General features: G+C 48.1%; 1 protein-coding gene across 2 annotated transcripts in view; it reads right to left on the reverse strand.

The window, feature by feature from the left end:
- Positions 1 to 20,924, reverse strand: part of LINGO1 (leucine rich repeat and Ig domain containing 1) — a 159,993-nt gene that overhangs the window by 42,483 nt on the left and 96,586 nt on the right. Inside the window, exon 1 of one of the 2 annotated variants that reach the window (XM_063142586.1) lies at positions 18,921 to 18,990. The exons of the other annotated variant lie outside the window; for it this stretch is intronic. Within the exon in view, the coding sequence (XP_062998656.1) occupies positions 18,921 to 18,926 (6 nt within the window). The 5' untranslated portion in view covers positions 18,927 to 18,990. Of the gene's footprint in view, positions 1 to 18,920; positions 18,991 to 20,924 lie in introns of those variants that run through there. 2 annotated transcript variants of the gene reach the window in all.

Consider the following 20,924-nt stretch of genomic DNA (forward strand, 5'->3'; position numbering starts at 1 on the left):
CTGAAACCCAGGCGATCTGCTGCCAGTCAGAGTAAGCTGTCCTGGACAAAGAATCTGACCTGGAATGAGGTACCTGGGGGCACGTCTCACAGTGTCCTCTAGTCCCTCATGGTGGATGACATAGCCCATGTCCCAGGTTCTTCCCTGCACATGGACCTAGGGGCTAGTTGATGGACAAGATGTTACCCTGACACAAGCAGGCCTTCCATTGATCTGCAGAGTGTCCTGGTACCGTCCAGGTTCCAGGTTGTTTCCTTCTAGAGAGAGGAGGCAAACGGAGCTGGGGCCGGACTCAGAGCTTGGCTGGAGTTAATGATACCAACCCGCCGCAGCAGACCTTGCAGAGATCTTGCCTCTAGCATGCATGCAGGTCAACACACAACATGTGGATGCTAAAGAACTGTTCACGGCTTGCCATTCCACATCCTGCAGCTGCTGAAGCATACTTCAAACTGTTGACGAAATAGTGTAGGACAACTGTGTTTTTCCCAGCGTATCTTGAACCAAATGAACAGTCGTCAGCTTTTAAACCAGCAGAGGACAGGGCTGGTACAAAATAAATGGATGCCACTTCTAGACAGATGGTGAAGATCCTTCAGTAATGTGAAAAGGTCTCTCCCTCAGTGTGTGTGTGTGTTGGATGGGAAATGCTGAGAGTTGTAGGACTTTTTTCTGTACAAGCATGCATAGGATTGCAGCTTTAGTGACTTAGTTGGTATCACACTATCATGGCAGTTGCACATTCACAGCATTCTTCTCAACAACACTAGAACTTTGGAGAAATCCATTCATAAGAACATAGGAAGAACCCTGATGCTGGATCAGACTGAGGGTCCATCTAGTCCAGCCCTTTGTTCACACAGTGGCCAACCAGCCGTCGGCCAGGGACCAACAAGGCAGGACATGGTGCAACAGTATCCTCCCACCCATTTTCCCCAGCAACTGGTGCACACAGGCTTACTGCTTCGGATACTGGAGGCAGCACACAACCATCAGGGCTAGTAGCCATTGATAGCCTTTGTCTCCAGGAAGTGATCCAACCCCTTTAAAAGCTAACCAAATTGGTGGCCATCACTACAACTTGTGGTAGAGAGTTCCATAATTTAACTATGTGCTGTGTGAAGAAGTACTTCCTTTTATTTTGTCCTGGATCTCCCACCAATCAGCTTCATGGGATGACCCCATTGGGTTCTAGTATTCTGAGGGCCTTGCTAGACCTGCCGGGATAAGCTGGCAGGGAGGTGGGGTGACGGCGCGCTAACTTTAACGCGCGCCGCCCAGCCTCCTAGACGCACGACGCGCAGGGACGATGGAAGCCCTGCAGCGTCGGCCATTTTTTTTAAGTTTAAAGGGGCCACGTGCGGCCCGAAGACTGTGGAGAAGATAAGGGGTTTTTCTTAGTTAACACCCCCCCATCCGCTCCTGATCCCTTCCTGATCTTTCTCTCCCTCCGTGTCCCGTGTGTCGTCTCTCCTCCTTCTCCCTCCGTGTGTGTGTCCGTGTCCTGTGTCGTCTCTCCTCCTTCTCCCTCCGTGTGTGTGTGTGTCCTGTGTCGTCTTCCCTCCGTGTGTGTGTGTCCTGTGTCGTCTCTCCTCCTTCTCCCTCCGTGTGTGTGTGTGTGTGTCCTGTGTCGTCTCTCCTCCTTCTCCCTCCTGGGATCTCCCCCGGCTGATGGGCACAGTGCTCAGCGCTGTGGCCAGTCCGCGCCTTTTTGCGGCTACTCACGAGTAAGCGAGTAGCCGCAAAAAGCCACGGAAGTAGCTAGACGTTCCCGACTTCGCTTATCGCGTGTTAGAGGAGGCTTCAGTGCGGCCTGGGGCTGGATTCCCCTGTGCGTCATGTGGAAGCACAGCAGGGAAACCGGCTCTCAAGGCACGCTAAGGCCTCATCTAGCAACGCCCTGAGAGAGGGAGAAAAATGTCTCGCTCTCCACATTCTCCATACCATGTATAATTTTGTATATCTCTATCCTGTCTCCCCTTAGCCTCCTTTTTTACAAGCTATACGATCCCAGTTGATGTAACCTTCCCTCCTAGGGGAGATGCTCCAGCCCCTTAATCATTTTAGTTGCCATTTTCTGCACCTTTCCCAGCTCTATAATATCCTTTTTTAGGTGTGGTGACCAGAACTGTACACATTATTCTAAGTGTGGTTGCACCATAGATTTGTATAAAGGCAGTAGGATACTGGCAGTTTTATTCTCAATTCCTTTTCTTATAATGCCTAACATGGAATTTGCCTTCTTGACAGCTGCCGCACACTAGGTGGACATTTCCATTGAGCTGTCCACCACAATCCCAAGATCTCTTCCTTGCCAGCTCAGATCCCATTAGATTATACTTGAAGTTGGGGTTTTTGCCCCAATGTGCATCACCTTACACCTTATATTCAGTTGATATTTTAATGACAGCTTATCTAATTTCGCACCTTTGAGCCAAAACACAAACTGAAACAGTCATCCTTTGTAAGTGCCACATCTCTGAACTGCAATAAAGTTTCCCATTTATTTATTTATTTATTTATTTATTTATTTATTTTAAAAATGCACACAAAATGTGCATGTTAGGGGAAAGAACACACAAAATACATGTATTAATGAGAACACCACTAAAATGGTGTTTGGCTATTGGGCGGTATAGAAATGTAATAAATAAATAAATAAATAAATGTATTGTCTTACGGAAATGGCTAGCAAAAACTGTACGTTATATACAAATATGCATGTAAGAGAAATGAGACAAAAAAATCATGCAAATACTCATGCAAACTCTTTAACGGAGGTGGTCAAAGACAAGGCAAACCAAATTTAAGACTGGAAAAATGAGAAAAATTAAAATTGACAGATTTGCCCATCCCTAACTAGAACGTGACTGAGGAATAAAGTTATTCCAAAAGGCATCTTGCTGACATGAAAGATGGAAACTAAGAGGGAGCATTATGGGATCTGCCAGAGTCTGTTTTTCTCAATGACAAGTGGAAATTGCTAGATCGCGATGAAAAAAAGAAAGAAGAACCACTGCCTGGGCCTTATAAACCAATCCAGACTTTCAAAGAGGAAGGAATAATGACCTAGGATGCCACAGGTCAAAGATGCATTACTTTAAGATTGTGACACTGTACTCATACATCTCACATTCGGGGGGGGGGGGGAATGTGGCACCGAGGCCTTGAATTTGTCTCCATTTACGTTGGTGTATATCCAAAGCAACATGGATTTTCACAAGATATGCTTTTGGTAAATATAGCACCAGGCTTGTAAAATTCAATCACTTTCTGCTGTACCGCCCATAGCCTCTTCTAGGACCTCCTTTCTTGATGGAATTCTTCTGCCACTGAGGTGGATGAAAATAAAACCTGGGGCCAGAGTGGCATCATTTGCCAGGCAACAGATAGTTATTTATGATGGCTGGTGAGCGCTTGGTAGGGCAAACACTGAGCAATCACAATAGTCTTCATGGCTTCCTTGTGGGCTTCTCCAGACACACCTGGTTGGCCATGGTTGGAAGCAGGGTGCTGGGCTTGAAGATAGATCATTAATCTGATCCAGCAGACTCTTCTTCTGTTGTTTACACTTTATAACATGTAAGCTCACAACTGATGCAGGAGAAGCTGCAGAATTTCCATGATCCAGAAGATAAATTTGGTCCTGTGCTTTTCTGAGACCCTCCAAGCCAATCCAGCTAACACTACAGTAGGGACCCACCTTCCCCCTGCAACCCATTCATGCATGGAGATTGGAATCCTGGTTTCTTCTGGACCTCGCTTTGTCCCACCAGGATGTGGAGTAATTAAGTAACATCAAAATGTAAGATCTGCTTGTTCGCCTAATGCATTGGAGGGCAGCCAGTTGCGGAAAGCTGTAATACACCATACATCTCATGTTTCATGGCCTTTGATCCCTTTTAAGCCAGGTATACATTCAGCTATTTACCTTGGCTTTTCCTGACTGGGTCTCACTTCCTTTTCTCCCTAGAATTGTACAATTCTAGTTGGAAAGGACTTTATAGGTCATCCAGTCCTGCTCAGTGCAGGAATCTTTGCGACACAGAATCTACAGCACCCCTTACAGACGGACATCTAGCCTCTGTTTCAGTAACTCCAAGTGAAGAAGGGCCAACCATCCTAAGGTACCTTGCCTTCAGCTTTAGATTGTAAGTCTGTAGACAGGGCCCTTATCATGCCAATTGAGAAGAACACTTCAAGCATCTGATGAATTGGGTTGCAGACCCTGAAAATGACACAACAGACCTGTTAGGCTTAAATGTGCCATAAGACTCTGGGCAGGCAGCAGCACTCGCTGAATCTAGACAGGAACAGCAGCACTCTCTGCAATATGGCAGTAAGTGAAATGGAAGCGTAATGATATGGCAATTTCCATGAAGTCAAACAAATCTGACATGCTAAAATGTGCAACTCTGAGGTTAATATTGAGGAGTTAGCAGAGGATGATTTTAAAAGCAATGATCTAATGTGGACAAAACAGAAGTAGATGCCACTGACTTTACAGGTAATGTCATGCAGGGGGAACAAGAGGTGCCAAAAAAAGAAACTACATCATCAATACAGTATAAGTGGTGTTGTAGACACAACAAAACCAGTAAAGGAAGTAAACATTTCTAGTTCACATGATGTAGTCCTACAGCAAACTGTGAAAATGAGTTGTTGTTATCAAAAGCCAGAAGAATGATGTTTTTGTTTTTGGGACACATACACACACACACACACCACCTTGATGTGGTTCAGACATAACAAGAAATCATGGTTTGCCACTCTATGAACAAGCCGTGATAACGCATGGGCTCATTCACTCCCTCCATCCCCTTTTCTTTCACGGCCTTGAGGAGAGCAGATGCTTCCACTTTTATACAAACATTTCCCTATGAAATCCAAACCTAGGAAACCCTGGTTTATTTAAACTACGGTTTCAAGACAAGGCAGGATATGAAGAGCACAGTTATCCATGTTCAAATAGCATGGGAGACTCTGGTTTGTTTGGAAGTGGAAAAACTGAGAGCCAATTTTGGGGATGGTGGTGAACTGACGAGTCACAGCATCAGGAGTTGCTCAAATACCATCAACACAATGCAAAGTTGGCAAATGTCAGAGCAGAACATTGAGATCCAATGTCACAATTCTGAGCTCATGAAAAGGTCTTTACTCTTGAGCAAGTACAACATGCATCTGCACTATATCATCTCAGCTTTCCTTTCTGCTCCAAACAAGGTTCTAGTCCTGACAGCTAAGAGAAAAGCTTGGATATCTCACCCCACATGTTTCCCTGGTCCCTTTGCTCCTTTGCCCACCTGCCTTCTTCCATGCCAAAAGAATATCAGATTTATTTGGAACCTTCAGTCACAGAATCGAATTATGCAAAACCAATGATATTTTGGTTAGGGATGCTTAAAGAATTTGATTTTTGTGAATTCCAACATAGGTTGCCTTGATCTGCATGTTCCGGACTAATGCGCAGGTTGAAACTTAGTTATCCGCCAGCATTTCCACATTGGAAACATTGCAACATAGTTTTTGGCTCAAAACACCTATGAAAATGCATTTAGGAATGCATAGTTCAAAAGAAAAACATGTAAAACTATTTATTTAAATAGCTATTTAAATGCAAATTTTTGTGCAGATTTAAACCCCCCCAAAAACAAACAGATTAATGCAGAAACCTGGATGGAATGGATTTAGGAGTGAATTCATACAAAAGTGAAATGGACCAGAGACTGACTGATTCATCTAGTCCTAATGGGAAGATATAGCATTTGGATCCTAATCAAAAGTATATCTTGCAGAGTATGTCAGGGGCTTCATCCTTGATGAACACTCAGCCTTAGGGCGCAATCCTATGCCCCCTAGATTATCTGAGGGACTATAGGATACTGGGAATTCACCCCTCTGAGACAGTATTCTGACCTCAGAAGGGGGAGTGGGAGATCCGATCCCACCTATTTGCAACTTGCATGGAAAGAACAGCACCAGCTGCCCTCCAAGGTCAGAAAACCAACCTCAGAGAGGGGGAAAAGAGGACATTCCAGTGGGCAGGGAGGGGAAGAGGCCAGAGAGGCAAGGACGCAAGCTATCCTGAGCCTCTTTCAGCCTCCTTCCCTCCCTCTCCAAAGCACTGTTTCTGGAAGGGTTCAAAAGCCTGTCTAGCAAAGTAGGCAGGGCAGGAGAATGGGGAGGTGAAGATTACATCAGATGATTGAAAGCCTCTGACTTCGTGCTTCAGTTCACGGAGGACACAATCGATAGGATTGCACCCACCATCTGCTAGCAAGGTCCAGATTTCCAGTGCAGAATTAAGCTATTTAAAAACAAACAAATGAAAGCGATGGAATATGCACCACTGAGCTAATATCGCCTCCAGTCCTGGCAAGTGTTATCAACGCCAGCACCCAAGACTGGCACTCACCAAGTCCAAGTAGGATTAAGTTCCTTTCCAATAAATTGCAATTCCCTCTCCTTCCACTTCCCCCATTTTGAAACCAAGAGATACAGGTGTCTGGTTAGAGCTGGGCCATGATGGCCCTGGAGGGTGCCACCCCCCAACGCATCAAAGGAAGCAGGGCAGAGCCTAGAAAGGAGTGCATTTCCATGACCTCTGAGTAACGATGGAGGAGAGATTTGTTGGGTTCACATTTCAATGCAAATTCATCCAAATTTTGCACTTGCAAACCAATACTGAAACCCAGCTGCCCTTCAAAATTCACACTGCTCTGAATTTTGCAGTAGTTATCCAATGAAAAAAATGTATATAATTGCATATATTAGGGGGAAAGTATGCACAAAAATGTCTATATTAGTGAAAGCAACACCCCCAAAATAGGATCATAGAGTTGGAAGGGATCTCAGGGATCATCTAGTCCAACCCCTGCTCAGTGCAGGCTCTGGCTAGCATGGTGCAGCTACAGCATCCCTGACAGAGGACCACCAGCCTCTGCTTAAATACCTCCAGCAAAGGAGAGCCCACCACCTCCCTGGGCAGTCTGCTCCATGGCTGAACAGCTTTCCCTGCTAGGAAGCTCCTCCTAATGTTTAGCCGAAATCTGCTTCCCTGTAATCCCCATCTGTGGATTATGCATTTCATGAGCAAAAATGCTTGTGTCAAATGGGTACATTAGGAGAAATTGTCTACAAAAATGCATGCATTAGGGGAAGGGTGCACAAAAGTGCGTACAGATTTTCATGTTAACTTCATGGTCAGGATGAACTGAACTTACTTTGGGAAAAAATGAGACCCTGAAATGGGTAGATTTATCCCTCTATTGCTCTGAATCACAAGCACCAAGTCCTCTGTGCCCCTGCTCAAGGCACTGCTCCCAGACATGAGCTGGGGAAATGGAAGAGAGGCCGGCAGGTGACCGTGCTTTTGCATTGCCTGCAAAGACCCCCTGAGGGGGCTTTCAGCCAAGCAGGTTAGAGCCCCTTGCAGGAGGGCATCGAAAGAGGCGAAGGCGGAGGAGCAAAGCAGAGAGTCTTCAAAGGCAGATCAATTCCCCGCAGTTACATAAAGATGCAGAGAAGTCTGTTGGCATCACACGTTCCGGAAAGGAGATCGTTCAGGGTGTCTGCATGCATGATGGCCAAGACAGGAAAGAATCTGGAATGATCTGATCCAAAACCCTTCCTCTGGAGACGTGATAGTTTTGGGAGCCTCCCTTCATGCTGGCCTCAAAAAAAAGGATCTCAGTTCACCCTGTGCTAAGGATGTGCCGCTAACAAAGGAAAGGGAGGATCTAAAGTAAGAAAAGCTCTTTTACTGGGCAAGTTAAAGTGTTATTTTGTAATGCTGCAGAAACTTGGAATGTTCCGAAGTCAACCAGTACTCTTAGATGAACTCTGGAATGGGGAGGGGAGCAAGACAGGAGCAGATTTGCCAACTGAACTGCTCCTCTGCTTTTAACAGCAGCTTAACCAGCAGAATTCAGCAAGCATAGTCTTCAAGGGTCAGCATGGCTGGGCTTCTGTCGAGGGCTCCCACCCCAGCAGGGGCCCACTGATAAGAGCCCCCTGCAGTAGCTCCTCCTCTTCCCCCTTGCAACCTGCTTGGTCGTCTGCCTCTCACTCTGGCACGGAGGAGGAGGAGGGGAGGAGGAGGAAGAGGAGAAGGTGCCCCTGCTGACTTCCTCACTGGCGCCCCACCTGCCAAGCAGGGAGTAAGGTGGCATCTCAGCTGCAGGCGCTCTTGAATGAAACTGATTATCTGGATCCATTCCAGTCTGGATCCATGTCCAGTTCTGGGATGGAATCAGCCTTGGTCACCCTGATGGATGATCTTCTTTAGGAGGAGGACAGGGGAAGTGTGACCTTGTTACTTCTTCTCGATATCTCAGCGGCTTTTGATGTTCTTGACTACAGTATCCTGCCTCTGTGACTTGGGAGTTGGAGGCCCTGCACTACAGTGGTTCAACTTATAGTTGCAGGGTCAGTTCCATTGGGTGACTGCATCTCAGCACCATGGCTGCTGAACTGTCCCTTATGTTAACTGTCCCTTATGTTATTTAACATATATATGAACCCATTGGGTGCAGTCATCATGAAATCTGGTGCAAGGTGTCACCAGTATGCTGATGACACCCAGCTCTATTTCTCTGTGACATGATCTGAACCGGTGCCTGGATGCAGTTATGGTTTGGGCTCCACAATTCAAGAAGGACGCAGACAAGCTGGAGCGTGTTCAGAGGAGGGCAACCAGGATGATCAGGGGTCTGGAAACAAAGCCCTATGAGGAGAGACTGAAAGAACTGGGCATGTTTAGCCTGGAGAAGAGAAGACTGAGGGAAGACATGATAGCAGTCTTCAAATACTTAAAAGGTTGTCACACAGAGGAGGGCCAGGATCTCTTCCCGATCCTCCCAGAGTGCAGGACACGGAATAACGGGCTCAAGTTACAGGAAGCCAGATTCTAGCTGGACATCAGGAAAAACTTCCTGACTGTTAGAGCAGTACAACAATGGAATCAGTTACCTAGGGAGGTGGTGGGCTCTCCCACCCCAGACGCCTTCAAGAGGCAGCTGGACAACCACCTGTCAGGGATGCTTTAGGGTGGATTCCTGCATTGAGCAGGGTGTTGGACTCAATGGCCTTGTAGGTCCAGTCCAACTCTGCTATTCTATGATTACCAGTAAACTGAAGCTGAACCCTGATAAAACAGTGACTCTAAGGGTGACTGGTGCCCAGGCTTGGGAATTGGGGTGTTTCCCTGTTCTGGATGTGGTTGCACTCCCTCTGAAGGGAGTGTCACCCCATAGAAATGCAATAAATAAATAAATAAATAAATAAATAAGGAGCAGGTCTGTAGTTTGGTGGTGCTCCTGGATCCATCTTTGTCACTGGAGGCCCAGGTGGGCCCAGTGGCCTGGAGAGCCCATTAAGGACTTCAGTTGGTACACCAACAATGCCCATTCCTAGATAGGGACAGTGTAGCCACGGTGATCCATGAGGATTTTCTAAAAAATTAAATAAATTCTCCTTGGAATTTCTTTTCCAAAGCAGTTTCTTGTCTATCAAATGGAATGAGTGTGGTCAAAAAACGTGGGAGACATTTTCCGTATAGCACTAGTTGAAATCATCGTTGGAGGCCAAAGCCGCTGGCCTGCCGTTAACATCTGCAAAATTGTTGGGCACTGGAGGTAGGGCCTTCACAGTGGTGTCTCTCGCTCTGTGGAATTCCCTGCCAAGGAACAGGCAGCTGATGCCACATGCTGCTGCTTTAATGCGTATTTGTTCTCTCTGGCTCACTAACTGAAATGTGCGGGTGTGTTTTAAAAAACACATAGACTGCTTTTGTTTTAGTTAAGTTTTGGAGTGGGCTTGTTTAAACTGGTTCATTCCTACATTTGCTTAGAATTGACGTATGAGTTTATGAACTTGTTCTGTTAATATGGAATTGTACGCTTTATACTGTAAGCTGCATTGAATGGACCGTATCCAATTCGTCCATCTATCCATAAAAGCACAGCAGTATGGACTACGAAAGTATTTGGCAACCCCTAGCAGGAAACAGTTGTAAAGACTGTGGTTCTTGAAGCACAGAAACACCTTTGTGCGAGTGATTCACTGTCAAGCCATTTCCTGGGATTTCCCATTAGAGTTCCTGGTCATTGCGGCTAAAAATAAAAACATAAAAAATAAAGACTGACTCTAAACCTCTCCCCGACCGATGAAAAGCAGGAGGAGCAAAATGACCCCCCTCCCTGTAGGACACAGAAGTATCAGCCTGTCCTCTCTCTGTCTGCAGACCATTGCTTTTTTCTCCATTTATAGACATTTCTGTGGAGTTGATTACTACATTCCCAATTGCAAACTGGCACATGGAGCTGTACAGAAGAAGGGAAGAAACACACCAGAATATTTCTACCTCAGCAACAGTCTAAGACAGCCTTCCTCAACCTGGGGCGCTGGCTGGGGCATTCTGGGAGGTGCAGTCCAACACATCTGGAGCGCCCCAGGTTGAGGAAGGCTGGTCTAAGAGAAGATGATGGAATTCAACTTAAAACTATTCAATCCATCATTGTGGCCATCTAAACCCAGCATGCAATCCAGTTTCAAACATTGCTGGTTTGACTTTAAAAAACAACAACCCTCCCAGTCTTTGTAATGCATACATGAGATTTGTTGTAAACGTTGTGTTTCTGGAATATACAGCCTGTTACGTCGTCATCAAATATTATTTATTTATTTATTTATTTATTACATTTCTATACCGCCCAATAGCCGGAGCTCTCTGGGAGGTTCACAAAAATTAAAAACATTCAAAGTATAAAACAACAGTATAAAACCATACTATAAAATAGAATATAAAAGCTCGACCAGATAAAAACAGCTGCAATGCAAAATTACAAATTCAAAACACCAAGTTAAAATTTATTTATAGACAGTTAAAATGCTGGGAGAATAAAAAGGTCTTCACCTGGCGTCTAAAAGCATATAATGTAGGTGCCAAGCGAACCTCCTTAGGGAGCTCATTCCACAGCCAGGGTGCCACAGCAGAGAAGGCCCTTCTCTGATTATTGTCATCATCATCATCATCATCATCATCATCATCATCGGATTTGTCATGAAATTAGGATGGTCTGATTAAAAGGAGAAAGGGCCCCTGTACCTGTGAGAGTTATGTGTAGGAAGATGGAATTTTGGTCAGACTTGTTAATCTCCTAGGCCCTTTCTTTCTACACCTAAGGATTATCCCAGGAAAATGGAGGGATCATCCCTGCCTGCTCCCGGGTTCTCCTGTGTGTCATTTGGATGCACAGGGATGATCCCGGGACGATCCCAGGGGAAAAGGCAGGTGAAGAAACGGCCCCAGTGTTGTCATGGTGGTAAAAGCTGCTTGAGTCAAAATCTCCCCTTCCTACTTCAGTATTTGAGGTAAAAATTCTATCCTTCCACTACATCTAGTCATAACATTCTTACTCACTCTCAAAGTCTTTGTTATTTCATGTGCGTGGGGATATTTGACTGTAAATTGTTTTGTTTTTTTAATTTGATAAACATGATTTTGGTCCCACTGTATGATCAGAAGGAAAATGATGCATCAGCCTCCCTGCAGCTCAGTAAATCGAGGCCTGGTGAATGCTTGGACCCTATCCACTACTCTCTGCAGGATCAGTTCTTGATAGCTGAGACTCTCATGAGCTGAGATCCCTTTATCTAAAGATGCAGCGGATGGGGGAAAGAGTTCCTTTTGCATGCAGTTCACCCAGCTATGACCCCTCCTTTCAGAAGGTTGCAAAAGAACTTAAGCCCGTGCTACAGCTACTTTTGAACATCTTCTGTTCGTTGCTTTAAAAACGAAAACAAAGCAGTGCTAAATGCAGAATTTCTCCTGCCAAAAATAAAACCCACAATTGCTTATACTCAGAAGAGCTGGATGTTATCTCGGGTCAGAGATTCCCACCTGTCAAATTACTTCTGGCTTACTTCCACGGAGTATCTCTCTGAAGGATTTGTGGGTTGTGGTCCAGAACCTCAATCCTCAAGACTGTGAGTATTTAGTCTGAAATGTGTAGGCCACTCTTCCATAGAGAATTGTTCAAAGCAGTTTACAAGAGGCTAGCTCCTGACAACAGTTATGGTGCTGCATTTGGAACTTGCTGTGGTTTCTAAACTGACTCCAAGGGTAGCCTCATGCAACACGGATTGCAGTAGTCAAGTCAACAATCATGTGTAAGAGGCCGGGTCCTTAAGCCCCCAAACAGCTGGTGAAGCAGCTGAAGTTGACAGTAGGCGCTCCAGGTCACAGTTGCTACTGAAGCATCCAAAAGTGATGCCATGCTTTTTATAGTTTTAAATTTTGTATATTAGTTTTTAAATGTTCAATGTTTTCAATCTTTGTAAACCATCCAGAGAGCTTTGGCTATAGGGCAGAATATAAATGTAATAATAAATAATGGCCAGAGCTATGCTAAACATGGAACCTGCTCCGTGTGATGGAGGACAACCCCGTTAAGAGACTGTAATGCCCACCAGCCCCAACCATCATGGCCAACCATCAGGGATGATGGGAGTTGTAACCCAACAACAGCTGGAGGGGCGTAGCTTCCTTGCCTCTGCTATAGTGTGTATATACTACTACAGGCATTTTTGTGATCCTCATTGGCCAAAAAAGTACTATCTACACATAAGAGGGAAGGTACCAGCAGGGTTGGGGGCAAGGGAACACCTCACATTTCGCTGAACTATAAAAAAATTTAAGGTGGGGAACCCCCAAACCATTCAACAAGTATCAAGCATGCTTAGAGGGGTTGGAATGCTGACTAGATGTTGGGTGTAGGAGAAATGATGATCCAGGCGAATGGAATGGTGGTTGGCTTTTTTTTTTTTTTTTTAGGGGTATGGCTGGCAGAATCCTGAACAGAAGCACTTCATGCTGCAACATTTTGTTGCAGGTCCAACTGGTTTCTCTAAACCCCAGTCAACAGAACCATCAACATCTAAATCAGTTTATTCACCCTCTTTCTGTCATCTTTCTACACACATCCATGTGTGTAGAACCAGATTCTCCACCAAGTTTTCAACTAAATAGCTCCTGCTAAATTCCTCAACCCCTGAACCAAGCAGTGGGGAGAAGGTGGGCTCACTGAGGGAGGGTCCCACTGAGGCTATCTTGCCGAAATCCCTAAAAAAAAGTAATGTTGCAAGTACTCAGGTCTTGGGTTTACTATGAAGAAGTCTTTCTTTCTTTCTTTCTCTCTCTCTCTCTCTCTCTTCTCCTGCTCATTTGAATATTTTCCTTCTTGCTGTAGCATACCACTATTTATGAATCGTTAGAAGGCAGCACCTTCTGGTTATACAAAGTTTTATGTTCTCTTGCATTCTCCTCGCCCAAGATTTGTGCCTGCTTGTTAGTTACCTTCTTTTTATTATCAAAGGATAGGTTTAACAGGAAACGCAAGCACATCCCAGCTTCTCCTTTAGTGGTTGTAATGTGTTATATCAATTGTACTTTATTTATTAATTTTTTAACAGTAGCTCTGATAAATTAAAGAGGTGATAAAATGCCAAGGTGGGTAAAAAAGCTTTGAAGGGAGACAACACTCTAGATTGACAATGGATCACGTAACATTTCCAAGTAACTTTTCCTCTGAAGAGCGCTGGGGCCACTTAGCTTTGGAAGTGATGGTTTTGTTTGTTCTTTTGCTTTAATCCAAAACCATCCTATTCACTCCAGTGCTCAGGCAGATCTGGGGCTGAAGGTAAAACAGAGGCACAAGCAGCACCAGAGTCCACAAGGACATTGCTTCCAGCAGCCCCTTGTCAGCTTCTACTGGGCTTTTAAACCTGGAGTTGCCAGAGCCCCACCTGCAGATGTTCACTTTGATTGCAGAAAGTCCTCCTTGTGAGGAAGGCCCTCTACTCATAAGGACACTTTTTCCTCCCAAGAAGACTTCTTCTACAGCCTGGCGCTGCATCAAGGTTTCCTGAGTTGGGCCCTGCCTCCTCTGGCGTTGGCGCTCCATGGTGTTAGGGGTGCTGCTCAGCCTCCTCCTCTGAGGCAGACTCCCCCTCTTCCTGAGGGGCTGGGATCCTAGTGGGTCCTCCAATGGCTTCAGCCCCTTGTCACAGTACGGGCCCTAGTAGGGCATGGGCACTGTCTGCCCTACAGGCCTCTAAGTCTTTCTCCTCAGAGAAGACTCTTGATGGGGCATGCTGAAAGGATTAACTTTGAAAATCTGACGGCAAAAACGCAAAGCACTAAAAACTAGGAAGTAAGCAATGAAGCAAAGTTTGGAAAACAGGATGCAATGGTTGGCAGGCAAATAATAGCACGGAATTTCCCCCATTCCATCTGAATGAGGAGAGGATGTGTAGAGGCTGGACATGAGGCTTAGGGCAGTGATGGACTGGACGAGGACCAAAAATCTGAAGTTCAGCCAATGGAGGCTGAATCCCAACCAGATGGATTTGCTGTGGGAAGGAGGTTCTTAATTCCAGAAATGAGGGAGGCGGCCTGTTCTAGATGGGCATCTGGGGACCCTTTTCAACTCAAAGTTGTCACTAGATGCACAAGCGGCCCAGTAAAATGGAGTGCTTATGCCCAGCTCTGGCTGTGGTCTGCCAGGTACAGCTATTCCTGAACTCAGATATCCTGCCTTCAGTTATCCTTACCTAAATAATCTCATCGCCAGGTTACTGCAGTGTACCTGGCAATACCCTTGAAGATGGTTCAGAAGCTGCACCGGGTGCAGAATGCATCTGCTGGCGTGTTACGTGAGCCAGCTAAGTGGGATCAAGTCACACTGATTCTTAAAACAGTGCTCTGGCTACCTGTGAGCTACTGGGGCCAATTGGCAGCTGTGTACAAAGCCATAAATGACTTCGGGCCCAAGTACTTCAGTGAGTATCTCCCATTCCCTTTCCACCATCGTACTGACCAAACTGCTTTAAGATTGGCCAGGGAGGCCCAGCTCATGAGTTTAGGGTGTGGTAACTTGAAACAGGGCCTTCTCGGTACAGCACCCCAAATCTAAAATTCTCTGTCCAAGGAGTGTGATTGGCTCCCATGTTGTTGAGTTTTAGATGGGAAATAAAAATGTATTTGCACACCTGGGCTTTTGGGGTGCAATCTGGCCTTGGGGCTTTTTGGTTTCAGGTTTTGCGTGTTGTGCGGTGTTATGTTGCTGTTTTAGTTACATGATTGGAGGTTTTAATTATTATGTATAATTATGTATTTTTATTGTGTTGTATACTTCCTTGGCCTCCTTTAGGAGCAAGCGTCATATACAAATAATATTAAAGAAATGACAAATAATAAAGTAAAAACTGTATAATATTGGATAGATAACATGCAATGTTATTTAGAATGTGAATGAATTTGATTGGTAACCTGCAATGGTGATTAGTATTTGACAATGGACAGCTTATGAGATTTCATATTTAAAGCCTGCCAAAATCAAAAGTCTAAAGAATTTGAATTTCAAGCTAAAAGTTTTACTTTTGAAGTTCAAATTTAAATGTCACTCTGGCATTTCTTGTTCATAAGCTGACTGGCAAATTTTGAATATTTGAGAATATTCATTTTGGCTCTGCCAAGATCTAAACATGGACCTGAGCCAGGTAACATTAAGGCGTTTAAATCCCATTCATTTCAACTGAAACATGAGCTTGACTCACCCTTTGAAATTGCCTCTCCCTGACTGTACTCCAAATACGGTTAGTATTTAGAAGAACAATTCTGCCCATTTCTGAGCATCTTCAGCTACGTATTCACCATTTCTTCACATCCTGTAATCTCAGTTACTCTCACACATGTCCCAATCCATTTGAGACTTCTCTGCTCCCCATTGTGCAAGGAGCATACAACGATCCAAGGGAACCGGACTGGTACACTCATATGACGCCTTCAAGATGCAGTGACTGAGCCCTTCCCTACTGAGACCATGTGGTGGATTCAGAGGTGGCGAGCACACCTTTGGTCCAGAGAGCAAGTGCTACGAAACGGGTGAGTCTATTGAGCTCAGTGGCAGGAGAGCACCTGCTTTCCATGCAGAAGGCCCCAGGTACGGTCCCCGGCAGCATGTCCAGGTAGGGCGAGAAAAAACTCCTCCCTGAAACCCTGGCGAGCCTTTGCTGCTGCCAGTCAGTGTCGACCATACTGGGCTAGATGGACCAAGGGAGGCAGGTGGAAGGCAGCTTCCCATGTTTCCATAATAACATTTGACTGAGTGAACTCTGGTTACTAGGCAAGCTTTTGAAAGAAAAGAAAAGAAGAAAAAGCACCGTTCTTTTTAGCAATCTGTATATCAACTGTTACTGGGTCTATATCACTGGTATATCAAGAGCTGATTGGAGGCCCAGTGGCCAAGACTCTACTTTGCAAGCAGGGGACCCAGGTGTAATCTCAGGCATCCTCACCTAAAGAAAGGACCTCCAGCATTAGGGCTCTACCTGATGCCACCAAGAGCCACGGCTGGTCCACGTGGGCAATAACGAGTTCAATGGACTGAGGCACCACAAAGCAGCTTCTTAAGTTTGCATCGGCAATTAACCCCTTCTCTCCTCTGTTCTCGGAAGCTCAATTTCCAATACCAGAACTCTAGGCCTGAAAAACCAACCAACCAACCCAGAAGCAGCAAACAAGACAGTGCCACTAGGCATGTGCAAAGTGACCTCCCTCCCACTGAGTAATGGGGCTCAATCCACAGGCATTTAGGATTAGTGTGTGCTTGCGGGTGGGTGGGTGGGCGCGCATCAGACCGCAAAGGGCCCACAGCTCAGATTTGCACGCAGGAAGTCCCATATCCAGTCCTTGGTTTCTACCATCACAAGGATCAGGTGATCAGGAAGCCCCCACCCCACCCCTGGCTGGGACCCTTGAGCTCTGCTGCAGGTTAGAATAGGCAAGACAGGGCAAAATGGACAAGTGGCCTAACCTGGCAGAAGGCAAGCTTCTTAAGTGTGATCTGCAGGCAGCTTAAACCTCAGCAGCTGCTCTGGTAGCAGAAGCAAAGCCCTCGCCTGCCTCGGACAGTGCAGTATTGTGCAAACCATTGCTGGGAGACCAAGCTGGCTTCCCGCTCTGCCCTGCTGGACGTTGCCCCGTTGGAAGGCTCTTGCCCTCTGCTTATGCCCTGCTCGTCCAGAGGCACCTGCCAGAATGCCTGGTCCCCAGCTGTCATTGCGACGATGCTAAACAGGCCCAGCCTGCCAGGCTGCTGCAAAGGTGACTCTCAGATGCATCCAGGCCCTTTCTGAATCCAGCTGGGGGTGGGGTGGGGATCAAAGCCCCCTTCAGGACACACGTCAAACATGCAGAGATGTGGGAAGAGGCTGTGGGGTGGCAGGCAAGCCCTTTCCCCCCACAGACAGGAAAATGTGGGGCTCCTGGACAGCGGTCTTCTGAGGGAAAAAGGAACCGAGGGAACAGACAGCAAAGGGGAGATAAAATTTAGTTCTTTGGCTCCCAGGCATCGAGACGAAAGAAAAGGCTTTCTTTGGGCTCTCGGAAACCACTGCAAACTCACCGGCTCACAACACGCCACTAGAAAAGGTGGTGACATCTAATGCCACTGTTCGCTCCCATAAAACCCGATGCAAGTGTACCCACATACCCACAACACGGAAAGGTCTTCAGTGATAATAGAATGCCCCTCCACCAAACACACAATTCATGGTCTTCCATGCAAGAGCCACACACACAAAACCAGTGAGGACTAGAAGAGATGTGGGCAGCCACGGGCATGCTCGTTGCATAAGAAGAGACAACCCGCTAACACGCACCCAGCGCACCAGACAAAAGACCCAGAGATGTTGCAAAACAGAGAGCCAGGACATGTAACGCCACCCTCACAGGATCCACCCTGAAACGTCTTTTCCATTCAAGACCCCACTTCCATCCAGAAATAATGCCAGTGTCCAACACAGAACTGTCCAACGCACACACAAGGGCTACCCTGCAAGCAACACACAAAATCACTGGCTTTCTATACCTCCCTGGCTGTTTATATACGCACACGCCTTCCAAAGATTTAAAAGCGACACCACACAATAAGCACACACCCAGATGTCACTTGCCCCACCACCGAGCTCATCCTGTATGAAAACATAGGGTCCCCACCACCCTGTCTTTCACACACGCAACCCCACTCCCAATACACACACAAAGCCTCCAACCGGTATAGGAGGCTACCCTGGAGCTGCAAACTTCAGAGCAAATTCAATGGAAGCCGAAAATGGGGCGGGGGGGGGGAGAGGCAAAGGAGGCGAATTGCAGCCCCAGGGGAGGAAACCCTTAGGGGTGGGGGTGGGGAGAGGAGGATCAGCAGTGCTTTTCTAACAGCCAGGCGTGTGAAACCTACATGCCAGGCGGCTGGCTGAAGCCAGGGCTGGTGCAGCCTCCCCCCCCCCCCCGCCCCGTCCCCAAACCAGATATTTCCCAAGCCCACATCTGGACCCAAAACATCTCCTAATCCAGAGCACAATATTCTCCAGGAACAAGACTGGAGCAGCCCCCCCCCCCCGCTCCTTCATGCCGCCTTTAATACCCCTCCTACAAAATCTGGAGCAGGGTTCCCAAATAGGCAGCGTTCCCCCCCCCCCCGCCTCCCTTTGCTTCTGAACCACAAAAGGATCCTCGAATCTTTCGTACAACTCTCAGCCACGAACAGCCTTCGCATCGCACCCCGAAGACACTCCCTCTCCCCCCAAAACATCTGGGCCACATTTCCAATCTGGAGCAGGGTCTCTCTCCCCCCCCCCCCCCCGCAATAAGAAGACACCTCTAAACCTCGCCCGCTTCGAATTTGGAGGACAGTGAAAAAGGCAGCGGGGCGGCAGCAAAGCCCCCCCCCCGTGGCACTACCCCCCCCCGTAACCCAAACCTGGCTTCTGTGTCGCTTCAAGCCAGGGACGCCCCCCTCCGAAAAGGGGTGTCCCCCCCGGCCGGCGGCCCGTGCCCCCCGCCCCCCGCCGCTCACCTGCATCGCCTCTCATGCTCGCCGCCGGCCGCTCCCGCGGGGAAATGGCATCCTCCTCCCGGCGCCTTCTGCCCACCCGGCGCCGCCGCCACCAGCCCCAGCCGCCGCCTCGCCTCGCCTCCCAGCCCGGCCGCGGGCGGCCCCCGCTCCCGACGCGGCGCGCTGCTGCTCCTGCTCCCGCCGCCGCCGCCGCCGCCGCTGCGCCCGGCTCTCGCCCCGCGGCTCCCGGGCGCCCCCCGCCCGGCAGGCAGCAGACTCGGGGCCCCGCCCGGTTCAGGGCTCCGGCTGCAGCCGCTCGGCGTCCAGCTCCGGGGCTCGCGCGAGCACTAGCAGCGGGCACTGGCCGGCGCTCCGTCCGCCTCGGCAGCCGCTCGGCTCCGCCCGCCGCCGCCGCCGCCGCCGCTTTCCGAAGGGCAGGTGCGAAGCGCGCAGGGCGGGGGGGAGAAGGAGAAGGTGGGCTGGAGACGAGGCCGGGGGGGAGGGGGAGGCATCGCCTCGCCCCCCGCCGCCGCCGCCTCCTCGCCCCGCCGATGCGCGCGCCGATTTGGGGAGATCGCCCTTTGGCAAAAGAAATGGGGGTGCCGGAGGTGGGGGGAGAAAAATGCTAATCACCCCAAAACAATAAAATCGGGAGTGGGAGAGGCTGGGTCCCTACTATACGGCGGGGAGGCGGGAGAGGAAGAGAGACGCTCTTGGGGGAGCCTCGGATGCAGGAGGGAGGGGGGCGCCGCTGAACCGACGTCCTAATCTCCTCCTTTCTCTCTCTCCCGCCAAGCCTTCTCATAACCTAGCGAGCCAGGAGCAAATGTGGCGGAAGGAAGGAAGAAAGGAAAGAGGGAGGGAGAAAGAGAGAGAGAGCGAGAGAGAGGGAGAGAGAGAGGGAGGGAGGGACGAAAGGGAGGGGCAGGCATGGGCATGAAAAACAGGGTGTGGAGCTCTCTCTCCTTTCGGCAGCCGGGAAGCCCCGAGAGCGAGCGAGAGCGAGCCCAGAAAGGAGGCAGCGCTCTCTTCACGTTTATCCGCCTCCTCCTCCTCTACTTCTCCGTGTGAAAGGAGAGAGAAGGCAAAGAAGGGCCAAAGCAGAAAGGGACCCAAAGCGCCGGGGTCTGTCCCCTACCCCTGCACAGCCACGTTCTCCAGGAATATCGGAGCCAAAGACTCAGGTTAGACATTTGCACAGTATCCCCCTCCCCAATCATAACCACCACAAATGAATAAATACACTTCAAGGTGCATGGATTTAAGCCATGTGAGCGGATTCTTGATGTCGCCGCCATTCAAGACCTATAGGGGCCTGGCAGTCCTCCACAGTGGGACCCCCACACATGACGTGCACACAGACCCCCCCACCCCCTTTCTAGGTCAGTTCACGCAGCATTCAAAAGATGCCCTTGATTTGGGAGTGGGAAATTGAGAATCCGGCTGGGCAAATTTTGGAGGCTGCTGTGCTGCACGGGCCGGGGGCTCATCCAGCGAGGCAGACGTGCGCTATTTTTACCCGTTTTCTCGGCAGAATCGCCGTAGCGAGCGCACATTTCTTAAATGCATAACCAACTTTTCCAGCTCTCTGAGAAAAATCCAAACTAAATCTTTGCTTCCTAACCCAGTTAAGGTGAAGTACTTGGGTTGAATCAAGTGGAATCCTACTGTCATTAGTGGGACTGCAGTGGAAGACCTGTAACCCTAGCTCAAAAGAAGTGCCCGGGGTCCACTGTAATGTGGATGAAGGGCAGAAATCTGGGCTGTGACTAATTTCTACGGGATGAAGGAAAGACTGGGAACAGAGGTGGCGGGCGTATGGCTCAGGCCATTCATCGCATCTAGTACTGCCTGCTCTGACTGGTAGCATCTCTCCCAGGGTCTCAGACAAGAGGGCCCTTCTTCCCACCACCTGCTATCTGATCTGTTTACCTAAAAGTACCCAGGGCTGAATCTGGGTTGTTTTGCATGCAAAGCGTGTGTGTGCTCTTTCACGGAGTGATGGCTCTTCCATTAATGACCCTC

The sequence above is a fragment of the Elgaria multicarinata genome, chromosome 16 (genome assembly GCF_023053635.1).
Source record: "Elgaria multicarinata webbii isolate HBS135686 ecotype San Diego chromosome 16, rElgMul1.1.pri, whole genome shotgun sequence".
Taxonomy (NCBI): Eukaryota; Metazoa; Chordata; class Lepidosauria; order Squamata; family Anguidae; genus Elgaria; species Elgaria multicarinata.